Source organism: Corylus avellana, chromosome ca3, assembly GCF_901000735.1.
Source record: "Corylus avellana chromosome ca3, CavTom2PMs-1.0".
Taxonomy (NCBI): Eukaryota; Viridiplantae; Streptophyta; class Magnoliopsida; order Fagales; family Betulaceae; genus Corylus; species Corylus avellana.
Window position 1 is genome coordinate 22,449,070 of NC_081543.1, and position 12,788 is coordinate 22,461,857.

The 12,788-nt window shown below is 35.5% G+C and overlaps 1 protein-coding gene across 1 annotated transcript; it reads right to left on the reverse strand.

Annotated features, from left to right (window-relative positions):
- Window positions 1-6,079: 6,079 nt before the first annotated feature.
- On the reverse strand, window positions 6,080-11,669 carry LOC132174736 (endoglucanase 6-like). Its single transcript, XM_059586393.1, has 9 exons — window positions 11,165-11,669; window positions 10,863-11,075; window positions 10,394-10,594; window positions 9,022-9,111; window positions 8,568-8,732; window positions 7,653-7,937; window positions 7,208-7,556; window positions 7,029-7,097; window positions 6,080-6,862 (listed from the first exon to the last, which is right to left on the reverse strand). Exons 1-9 carry the CDS (start codon window positions 11,342-11,344, stop codon window positions 6,564-6,566), a joined length of 1,851 nt encoding a protein of 616 aa, XP_059442376.1. The 5' UTR covers window positions 11,345-11,669; the 3' UTR covers window positions 6,080-6,563.
- Window positions 11,670-12,788: the final 1,119 nt, after the last annotated feature.

Below are 12,788 nucleotides of genomic sequence, written 5' to 3' on the forward strand. Positions count from 1 at the left end.
GGCCAAGTTGTTCAATAAGAAGAAGTCATCCATTTCTCTCTCAAAGTCTCTTACTTACACTCTTTCTCTTTCATTTTCCTTTCTAATTCTGGTTTGGCAGTAACTTTCCTGTTACACTCAGCTCTCTCTTCTTAGGCTCTCACTCTCAACTACATCGCCCCCCTCTCCTCTTACTCTCAGCCTCCTTCGCCGGCCTGTCCTCTCACTCTTTTGCTGCCGTCTCCTCTTTTAGGTATTTTATTTTTAGGTATAAATAGATTTCTCATGTTTTTAGGTATTTTATTTCCAGGACGATTTGAACAAGGATTTTGGCCATCTTTGTTGAAGATTTGAGATCATTTTCACCGATTAAATGAGGTAAGAATGATTTCTCACCGTTTGGAATTTATTTCAATATTTCAAATAGTAGGTTTTTTATTTTGGGATTTCTTTAATTTCTTGGATTTCTGTTTAAATCTGCACATGATTAGCATGTAGGGGTACATTATGATTGTTTATGAATATCATAGAGTTACATTTCATCCCATGTGGGCCCAAATTTCACCCCAATCAGATTTTGGATTTTTTTTCACAAATTCGAAATATATATCCCCGAAATTTCTTGATGATTCTTGCAATTGATGCATGAATGTTGAACTATATGTTGTATTTGAGGGTTTGGGACTTGACCCATTGAGCAATGGGTCAAGTCATATTTGATCATTTCTTAACATATCCGTGTTCTATTGGATCTATGTTTTTTCCTCCTGTAAAGAGAACTCTGATTAGTGTTATATTTTTCTGTTTCAGTTTCAAACCAAGGAAGCCGAGGATGGCATGCAACAGAAGTGATCCATAATTATACTTTTTTTTTCCTTATTTGAGGCTGCTCTGTTTGTGGAACTCATGGTTGAATTTTTTTGTGAAAATGTTGAATGTGAGTTTATGAACTTTTTTATGTTTTATTTGTATGTTGTGTACAACACTAAAGTGAAGTGAAGATTTTGTTATAATTTTGTATTATATGTTGTGTAGATCTGTATCATTATCTTAAAAAATAAAAAATAAAAAAATAAAAAAATAAAATAAAAAATAAAAAAGAAAGAAGAATTTTGGTATATAGCAATTTTTAATGCTAAAATGGCCATGAAAAGGAAAAAATAAATATAAATAAAAAATAAAGTGAGCAAAAAAACATCTAAATTGAGCCCAAAACTGGAACAAAACCGGCCCAAATTTGGCCCAAAACCATAACAAAATTGGCCCAAAAAAAGCCCAATAAAAGGCCCAAAAAAAAAAGCGGTTAGTCTGATTCGGTTAACCGCTAACCGGTTAGCAAAGGCGGTTAGTAAAATTTACTAACCGCCTAGGCAATTGCGGTTAGTGGTTTTAGCCACTAACTGCAACTGCCTTTTCACCCCTAGGTATGATAATATTGATGCAACCTATCTCTCGGTCAATCTTGTGTTTCATGCTCGTGAAAATTAATTTTCACTTTGTACAAGATCGAGTAGCTAACAAGACAATTCAAATTCATTTTGTTCTTAGCAAAGACCAGCTTGCTGATGTCCTCACAAAACCTATTGTGTCAACACGGTTTCACTATTTCATTACCAAGCTCAACGTTTGTTCACCCCCGTTGAGCTTGCAGGGCCACCTAATAAGAGTGATCAAGAGAAGAGGTGTGAAAAGGACTCCACAATACAAGATGAGAACAAACACTTAGATAAGAGATAAGAGTTCTCATGCAATGTATATCCTAATATATTGTTATCCTTCTGTACATGATTATCTAGACTTCTTGTAATTCTATAAATATCAATGAAAGCCACGTTAAATGGTACTTGAGCATTATCAATAATATTTCAGATCTTATAGGTTTAGTACTCTTCTTTATAGCATGCTTGTCAAGTTTGTCGGGATTTCGTAGCATGACTATGCTTTTTAGCGACTCAATGGAGAACCAGAGTATATGTGCTATGTAGAGCTTAATCCAGTGACAGAAGCACTAATAGTTAGCAGTGTTAGGAAGTTCTTTCTTTTCCCTAACTTAGATCTTCCAAGGTCATTATTGCAGTGATTGTTTACTTCTCTGTCTGCATCTGCATTGAAGGTACAAGTGTATGTGTTCAGCAGATTTACCATTCCACATAAATAGTTAGGTAATTGAAATTGTTTGTAACATAAATTATTGCTGCAAGTTTCTTTTAAATGCTGAGGTGTCAAAATGATTCAGTAAACTAAATATATCTATTGATAGACAGTAGTGTGCACTAAAATAGTTGCACATTTGTCTCAATAGCCAAATCAAGAAGAGGTCAATGGCGGTTGTGCTGCAGATGCAGCAGCAATCCTAGCCAAGAAAGTTTGGATAAGTTTTAGTGATTTTGAATCATAAAATTCAATGCAGCAGATGATCCATCTCTTGGGTGTTTTTGGAGCCCATCTTGAAGCTGTGACTGCCGAAAACAGACTTCTAATCTCCTTGTGAACTCACTGCCACTCATTAAAACAGGAGAATAAAAAGTATGGCATAGAAGCCGGAAATGTTAAAGAGTATTTTCATTGGACTAGCTACCCTAAATTTAGCTAAAACCCTTAAATTCAATTCACATTAGACTAGCCATTGCTGCAGTAATTTTAGAGTTTGTAATAGTTAATCTCCAAATGAAACTAGCAACTGTAGTATTTTGTAAAAATATTTTATTCTTTTCTCGCTCTTTCTCTCTCTATTTTTCTATCTCTGTAATGTTCTAAAATTATATTATATTAAACTTGTTATGGTGAACACCAATTATAAACACATAGGCGAATTAATTTACTCCTGCAAATTAAATAATTACATTAGCATCAAAAATAAATTCATTCGCAATGAAAAAAAAAAAAAAATCTACATAACAACAACCTCACAGAATCAAATCCACATTGCCGGACTCACCTTGCCTCCTCTCCATCACTGCAGCCGCCGGCGCTGAAGTGTGTGCCATGGTCGTGTTTTTTGAAGGGACTCGAGCAGTTGCTTGGTTTTGAGGAGCACTGCCTCTGTTTGGTTACTATGTAGTCCTTGTCCAAACAAAAAAAAAAAAAAGTAAAGTCAACATACCCCCCTCAAACTACCACCCAATTGACAATGTACCCCTCAAACTTTCAATTGCGACAATGTACCCCTCAAACTACTAAAACATTGTCAATATCCCCCCAAAGCTAGCAAAAAGATCAAAATGCCCCTATATATTTATCAATATAACAAAAATACCCCTAAAAATTCATAAAAAAATAAAAAAAATAAAAACAAACAAACAAACAAATTTTAATTAAAACGAAAATTTTAATTTTTAAACGATTTTTTTAAAAACCGAAATTTTTATTTTTAAAAAAAATGAATTTTTATTTTTTTAGATTTTTTTTTAAAATATGTTTTAAAAAAAACGAAAATTTTATTTATTTTTAAACGAAAATATTTTTTATTTTTTAAAAAACGGAAATTTTTATTTAAAAATTATAAAAGAAAACATTTTTTTGAAAAAAAACAAAAAAACAAACGAAAATTTTTCAATTTTTATTAAAAAAAAAAAAAAACAAAAAACGAAATTTTTTAAATTTTTCTTTCTAATAAAAAGATTTTTTTTTTATTTTAGGTTTTTCCAGAAATTTGAGTTTTTTTTTTTTAATTTTACTAAGGGTAGTTTCGTCAATGAGGGGGACATTGACAATGTTTTGGTAGTTTGGGAGGTACATTTCGTCGAATTTAAAGTTTGGGAACATTATCAATTGGGTGGTAGTTTGAGGGGGGGTCTGTGGACTTTCCCCAAAAAAAAAAACAATTTTTTTCTTTTCTTTTTTTTTTAAATGGTGAAAGGGCCTTGCCGGTGGTCAAAGTATGTCTTCTTTAGGTAAAAAGAAGTCTTGATGGTGTTCTATTTTAGGCCCATTCATTCCAGCCCTAAAAGCCGATGCGAGCTAAAGAAGTTGTTGTCCAAATTTCGGCCATAGTAGCTGGCTAAAATGTGTCAATTTTCAAGTCCCGGCCATAATAGCTTATGTCAACCACAATCGCCGAAGTCTAAGTTTCGGTCATAGGAGCTGATGTTCCACTTCAGGCCACAGACGAAAAATTTTTCAATTTTTATTAAAAAAAAAAAAACGAAATTTTTAAAATTTTTTTTTCTAATAAAAAGATTTTTTTTATTATTTAAGGTTTTTCCAGAAATTTTATTTTTTTTATTTTACTAAGAGTAGTTTCGTCAATGAGAGTGACATTGACAATGTTTTAGTAGTTTGGGGGGTACATTGTCGCAATTTAAAGTTTGGAAGGGGACATTGTCAATTGGGTGGTAGTTTGAGGGGGGTCTGTGGACTTTTCCAAAAAAAAAAAAAAAATTGTTTTTTTTTTTTTTTTTTTTTTAATGGTGAAAGGGCCTTGCCGGTAGTCAAAGTATGTCTTCTTTAGGTAGAAAGAAGTCTTGATGGTGTTCTATTTTAGGCCCATTCATTCCAGCCCTAAAAGCCGATGCGAGCTAAAGAAGTTGTTGTCCAAATTTCGGCCATAGTAGCTGGCTAAAATGTGTCAATTTTCAAGTCCCGGCCATAATAGCTGATGTCGGCCACAATCACCGAAGTCTAAGTTTCCACTTCAGGCCACAGTAGACTTTCTTCAATCATTTGATGTTCAATATCAACGACCGCTAACGGACCATTCATCTTGCGGGGACATATTAAGGATATAAATTCTATGTGATAAATATTGATTTATATTTCCTAAATCAATGGATTTAGATGATAGTTTTTAACCCTGATTTAAGAGATACATTTGTATTTAAAATTATTCAAATCACATATAAATTCAAATCAAATATTAAGAAAAATGTACCTTATGTAAGGCTTTACCGTGTGGATGTAGGATATAAGTAGAACTAGCTTAATCTCTATCTGTTTCATCTTTTTCCTCAATCTCTTTATATTTTTATTAGTTTCTATATAATTAAAGAACAATTTTATGCTTATATTGTTGAGCCAACTCTTTCCATGAGGTTGGCAAAAGTAATTCTAGAAGTTGATATTGTGTCACTTCAAAAATGAGGTGACTTTTAAAATCACCATTTGATCAAAATCTAATTGTGATCAATCACAAGCCCAATAGTAATTTTAAGAGCCACATTATTCTTAGAGATATAAGAGAAACTCGTAGCATTACTTGATTAGTGAAAGGCCTAAACTTTTGATGAGCTACTTGTTGTCAATGTAGTCACAGAGCATATTTGGAATTGCGTTTGAATGACCTAAAAGTGTTTTTAACACTCAAAAAGTCCGTTTGGAGAAAAAAAAAATTAAAAGTGCTTTTAAGGGTGCAAAAAGCCTAAAAATTGTCAAAACGCACTTTTGGCAAAAGCTTAAAAATGAAGCTTTTGCCCCCAAAGCTCTTTTTAACTTAAAATCTCTATTTCTCAAACGCAATCCCAAACAAGCTCTTAGAGCCTATTTGGGATTGCGTTTGATGGGTTTAAAAGTGCTTTTAACTCTCAAAAAACCCGTTTAAAGAAAAAAGTACTCGTTTGGTAAAAAAATTAAAAGTGTTTTTGAGGATCCAAAAAGCATATAAAGAGACAAAACGCACTTTTGGCAAAAGCTTAAAAATGAAGCTTTTGCCCAAAAACTCTTTTTGACTTCAAAACTTTATTTCTCAAACACAATTCCAAACAGGCTCTTAGTGTACGTAAATGCCTTCTGAAGCACTTTAGAAACGTACAAAGACAATTGTAATGTAAGGTTATGTAACGATATTAAGTTATATGTTTTTATAATGTTATTCCCTCTAGATTTATGGTATATTATGTCAATTGTGAAAGTGAGTTTGAAATTTAAAAAAGAAAAATAATTTTTTTACTTAAAATCTTCCACTACAAGTGTGGAAAGAAAAGTAATAGCGCCACATAGAATACGAGTTATTCCTCTATATGACTTATAGAAAAGCCGGGGCGTTGCACCATGTGCAAAATAGAAAATAATGAATTGATAAATTCATCAACTCCATAGGAAATCTAAGAAGCTAGATTCATACACCAAAGTTCGTATAATTTCTGAACTAGATAAGAAGCAAACAGAGATAATGTCATTACTCAAACTATATTCATATGGCAAACAACAAATGTTGCAAAGCTTACAACATCACAACAACAAAAAAAGGTAACACCGAAAGCTTCTTTGAAGTACAAAGAAAGAAAAAGACTCACTGAAATATGATGAGAAGTCATTTTCTGCACTTCTCAATCTTCACTCTCTCACTGCCCCTCTCCCAAATCACTCTATAAGTAATGAAGTGGAGGAGAAAGAGGATGAGCACACATTTTAAACCGTCTCTTCACACCTTTCTTCCTCCAACCTTCAGCCTTATTTTTACCTACTTTCATCTAAAAACCCTAATAAGATCCCAAATCAACAAGTAAAGAAGAAAAGTTTGAAAAGGAAAAAAAAAAAAAAAGACTTTTTCTGGACTGCATTTTGTATAACTGCACAATTCTTAAATTACTACCCCAGAAACTGTGTGAGCCTCCCTTTGTGGTAACCTGACTTGGTTTCTTCCTTTCTTAGGCCAAAGTGTAGCTTGAGACCGAGACGTCTGCCGGTGAAGCAGAATGGATGTACACGAACTCGAGACTCTTTCCGGCAGGCAAGGAGTTGAGCCATGATGGAAAAGCATATGAATCACCGGACTTTGTGAGGCCCCACAATGGACCATAAAGCTTTGATATTGAAAGATTGAGATAATTTAGAGTCTTAGAAGACTTGTTAGTGACAATTGTGGAATATCTGTAGTAAGTTTTTCCCTTGTCATTCCATGAAGATGTCAGCTTCTGTTCTATGGCAATTGGGCCAGAAGAAGATGCTGCAAAACATGTCCCTCGGTTAGACTTCATTTTCAAATGTCCATTTTAACAAGAACTAAAGCTTGCCCCAAAAACAATTTGGTAAAGTCCATGGCCCGTGAGTGTATCACAGATACTTCAAATTATGTAGAGAGAGATGCATGCAAAAGAGGCGCCAAGGGATACCTGGAGTCGGTTTAGGTTGAGTCGCAGGACTTGGTTTGGTAACAACAGGTTTAGTTGCTGGAGGAGTCACTGAAAGAAAAATTTGTCCATCAGAAATCATTATTAATGATAATTAACTCAATGGGATTAAGGTGAGAAATTTAGAAAATCGACGATCATGGTATAGTGTATTTAATTACCTGGAAGGAGCTGGTTATACCCGCTGTGGCCGCCACTTAATCGTGCCAGCATGCCAAAAAGAGGAGCGTTGTTGTAGGTAGCAGGCTCAGTTTGCTCATAATTGTCTCTTTGATCAGCAAAGTTGTCATAGGCATCAGGTCCACCAACAACGGCGCCAACAAGGACATTGGGATCGCTTCCTTTACTGCTGAACCAAGTGGCATAACCCCCTCGGCAGCTGACAAATGATTTGTCAACCTTAATGGAAACAATCGAGGAAGCCCTGTGGTGAACTTGTCGCGGGAAGTTGTTACCATATCCCACCATGTAACTTGTGGCTCTTGGATTGTCCCCGAGAAGATAGTCAACCTGGGAGTTTCAACATTGCATTAACATAAGATAAGTTGTAGAATTTGCATCAGAACAGCTGCCTTAATGAGAAGAAGATTTGATTGATTGCATTACCTGTGATTTGGCAAAGGAGAGAAGCTCAGTTGGGGAGACATTGCCAGAAGCACACTTGATGTTTTTTCCAGCAGAAGAAAGATAGTCAGAGTAGACAGTGGCTAGGAAGGAGGCACTTGTGACAAACTGCATGTTGTTCCACCTCTGGCGGAAGATAAGGCCACCAGGAGTCTTCTGAATATTACGGGTGCCCTTTCCAATGCAAGAGCACATGAAGTACTCTGCCTTCTGCTGGTACTTCTCAAACACTGGTGCATAGCGACCAGCTTTGCCTTGCATTAAGAACTGCAACAAAAAAAAGTTAGTTGCCTCCCCACTCAACAACTTCACAACTTTGCAATTTGCTAAAAAATCATTCACACAAACAAGCGTTAGTTGCATGATTGAGGTTTTTGACAAACAAATTGTTAGAAAATGGACTCCCATAACAAGTTAACCACTAGAAAATGTGTTCTAATGCCGTAAAAGGTAAAAACTATTTTGTGTTTTTAAGAATGTTTTGTATTTTGAGTTGATTGTAAAGGTTTTTTTTTCTTTTTTTCTTTTTTTTCGGTTTTAAGAACAGAAAACAAAAATTTTAATAAACATAGCACTCAAAAGACTTCACAAATGCACATCGCATGAAATCTCAAATATAACGGTCTCCTTTGACAATGTTTTTTGGTTGAGCTTTATAATTTTTAGCGAAGAAGCAAAAACATCAATAAACAACTCAAATTACAAAATAGTAATAAAACATTCAAAACTACTTTCACATTTACGTCACAACCGAACATTTCTTTAACTAAAAAGCAAAAAATACACTCTCTAAAAAGCGTTGTGAAACGAGACTGTAATTTAGTAATTCAATATTGGAATGCAACATAGTCTAAAAGCAAAATGAGCAAGTAAAAGTTGAGTTTGATGGAGCAATACCTTGGCTACAAGTGTCTGCACACCAGCATACTTGACATCCCAACCAAACTCAGTCATGCCCCATCCGGTTCCCCCAAGGGAGTCACCATTGTTGCCGAGGTAGCTCAAGTAGTACTGGTTGTTAGTAGCCTGGTACAACCATGCAGCAGCCCAAAGCAACTCGTCCTGCACACACCCAACAACATAAATTCAATGAAAAACATATACCACCACACCCTCAATACACTCTTATTGGGAGCTCCATCTCCAACAATTTGTAATCCGACCAAATATGATAGAATTTCTAATCCGGCTAATAAATACAATAGAATTTTTATAAGACTCACCCAAAAAGATAAGTGAGCCGTTCGAAACTTGTTCAGAAAAGTCAATCCCATAAAAATTCTTATATTTATTGTCGGAAATCTCTTTCTTTATTATTTATTATTGTTGTTAAAAAGAGTTGTCAACTTACATTGTAGCCACTGACAGAGTGGTAGTACTTCTGGGCCACGCTAATGCTGCCGTCATATTTGCCTCTGTATTTGTCCGCAAAATCGAACAGCTGAAAACCAAAAAAAGGAACCACCTTTGAAAATTAGGATTTAGGAAAGTGCACATGTAATATCACCAAAAGTAAAAGGGTAGTTTGGGGATTAGGAACGTGTGCACCGACAGTGTACACGTGACAAGACAATTTCTTTCGCACTTTCCTTACATGTGGACGGTTGAGATCTGAGTACGAAAGATCCGTACGGCAAGCAGACAGTACCCGTGATAGACGGGAAAAACTGTCCCCTCACGATCCATATTGTGCGCCGAAATTTTTTTACCCACTATTAATTGAAAAAACGACATCGCTTCGGGTAGGTCCAGTTTCTCCTAAAATAATTAAGTCCCCTCTTCAACGCTCATCTCATCTTTGGGACAAGTAGATCGCACATAGGGTTTATAAATCTATCCCTATTTATTACTTCTCACTTCTACTAATTTTATTTCTTTTTTCTCAAAAAATAAAATAAAAAGAAATTTCTTTTATCTTTTCACAAGTTGTATAAAAAAGAGGGTATCAAAGAATAGTCACAAATAGGAAACGAATATGAATATTAATAAGTAGTCCAAATCTTTGCAACTTCCTTTTGCCGTCCATTGAAAAGGTCATGTACTATATTCATGATGTGTGATGAAAGCAACAATATCCGACCCAAAATCTTATTTTTATTTAAAAACTACTTAAATTCATAGTCTTAAATATCCCATGGTAATTATTTATTAATATTAATATAAAAAACATGTACATCTATCCATTAAGTCATCCTATATATAATTTGGGTTGGAAAATGTTAGTGCTTTTAATATAAATTCTTTAAAAAAAATATATTTCATAGATCTAATGGTACAAATTATATTATTATTATTTAAAAAAATTTAAATAACATTAAATCCCAACCAACTAACTAATTTTGAAATTTAGTTTAAAACAAACGACAGTAAAAGCTGGGTGATTGTCAGAACGTGCAATAAATGCCGCGGTAATTTCTAACGCTGGCCACTCTGACAAAAAAGATGCCCATTGCTCAGCGACCAGCGTAACTCCCTAATTAACTCCGAGCGGCATGCTATCGTGCGCGAACCGCCGGTCAGGCGGAAAGGCTGAAACTGAACCCCGTCATTTCAGCCGACGATACCCCACCACATCTGGCTAACACGCGCCGCACACACCGCGGAGTGGTCCCACAGTTTGGAAGTACTTCTCTTTATGTTCTTTCAACCATTTTTGTGTTTTTTTTGTGATTAAAAACTACGGAGAAGGCTTTCAAAGAGAATAGTAAGAGAATGGTTGAAACCTGCTGGGCGTGGGTGATGAGCTCGTTGGCGTAGGCGGGGTTGGAGTAGCGGAAGACGACGGAGGCGGCGGCCATGGCGGCGGCGGTCTCTCCAGCGAGATCCGACCCGGGGTTGCTCGGGTCGATCTTGTAGGCTCGGCGGTCGGTGGTCATGTCCTCCGGCCTTTGCCAGCAGTAGTGGTCACTGTTCCCATCTCCCACCTAATCAGGACCCACATGTCAAGCCGTCAATAAAACTAAGAAATTATTCCGTTTTTATACTCAAAAATCACTCTCAGGAAATGGGTTGAAGCCCAATTCGTAAAATTTTGGACACATTTTTTTAAATTGTTACTTATGTTAAAGATTAATCAAAATAATACATATAATATTTAAGAAATGAAAGCTACAAAAGGAGGGGTAAGATGGACCGTTGGAAGAGAATAAAGGCTATAAAGCTATGGAGTTGAAAAGTGAGAGGTACAGGTACCTCTCCATAGAGAACATCAGGTTCAGGGTGAGCTTTAATGAGGTAGTCGGTGCCCCATTTCACAGCATCCATGGCATGGCCAAGCTCACCGCCGGCAGCAATTTGCTTCCCATACTCGATTATGCTCCATGACATCATTGTTATGGTGAATGCCATGGGAAGCCCAAACTTCACATTGTCCCCTGCATCATAGTACCCTCCCACCAGATCCACCTGCATATTTTCAAACATATTGCAACAATTTATTAACCCATATTTTCAAGTTTCAACAACAGGAATCAAATAATGAAATATTAACTCACCCCACTAGTCTTGCCATCATGCAAACCAGAATCAGCTCTCCATGTGACTCTCTGGTTGTGGGGAAGGAAACCAGATCTCTGAGCTTCAAAGAAGAGAATGCTTTTGCTTAGAGCTTGGCCATAGTCATGGCCAGCCAAAGCAAAAGGAAGCCCAATAAGCAGAAGCATTAAAATCTTCATTTTGACAATACCACAACACAAACACAAATGCAGAAACACTCTGATCTGAGAATTTTCCTTTTTCTTTTTCCAAGCTTCTAAAACAAAAACAAACAAAAAACAGACAAACCCTTTAACTCTTCGCTAGCCCCCCCCCACAGAAATGTGGATTAAATAGAAGAAAAATGGCAATGTTGGTATGATTTATCAGTTAAAATTTCTGATAAACCCACTAAGATAATAGTGGAAGAGAGGCTTGGAGAGAAAGAGAGAGTATGGAGTGGGAGCAGGAGAGGAGCTCTAGGGTCTATATATTGAGGAAGGGAAGGTACCAAGTGCCCAGAAATCGGCAAAAGAGAGATAAATTACAATTAATTTATTTTTCTTTTCATAATATTTCTCTTTTTGAGGGCTAGAAACAGTTGTGAAAAGAACAGGGTCATGTGGGTGTCCCTGGCTCTATACTGCATAGTCGGTGCGGATTTAATGTATTTATGCAAAAAAGAGAAAAATATAATTACTACTGCCCATAAAGCAACAAGAGAGTAAAACAGTAACTAAAATAATTCTTAAACTTGATTTTTGGCCACCAAACTTTTTTCAATTATCTATGCTGCCCAAAAGTTCCCAATAATTTTCAATAATTTGTTTTGGGTGTATCTTTTGTTTAGGTAAGTATTTTGTATTTTGTGTTATTTATTAATATTTTTGTTTAAAAAAAAAAAGAAGAAGAAGAAGAACTACTCTTTTTTTTTTTGTGAAAATTTATACTTTTTGAAAAAAAATACATGAAAAAAAAAAGTGTTGGGTGGGGGGGGTGGCTTAAACAGGCCTTGGAGGCAATGATTACCAAATTACTAGAAGTAATTAGTCTTGAGGAAAAAAAGAAGGTTCAACCATTGAGGTGCAATTCAATTATTTTTTTATTACCCTAATGGTATGATTAAATTACTGAAATTCAAGTTTGTTCATCATTTCATGGGCCAGGAAAATGCTTCCAGAATTTGTAGTGATAATACCCCAAACTTCCCTCTTTGGGATCTTTCCTCCCTGTGGTTGTTGTACTTTGTAACTTGTTGGGAAGTTACCATTTTTCGAAATTTCGTTTTCCCATCACATGTGTACCTTTTGGACCATGTATGAATGTGAAGGGAATTAAAGCTTGTAAAAAGTTCCATGGTGCTGGGATTTTGGGAGTTGTGCGTCTTTCACTTTGCCTTTTTACCATTTGCTTTTTCACAATACTCTAGGGAAAGAGGATGAGGATCCCACTAATTAATTCCGCGAAATTTTATAAAAATTTTAACAGCTTAAAACCACATATAGTAAGTTTTACCAGTTTTAGATGGTGTAAAATTCAAGCAACTCAAGAAAATAAATTGTGGGATCTCAATGTATAAAAAGAATGAAGTGAATATTGTTGCATATGCATTTTGCAACTTTCTTGACGTGTTTACTCTCTAAT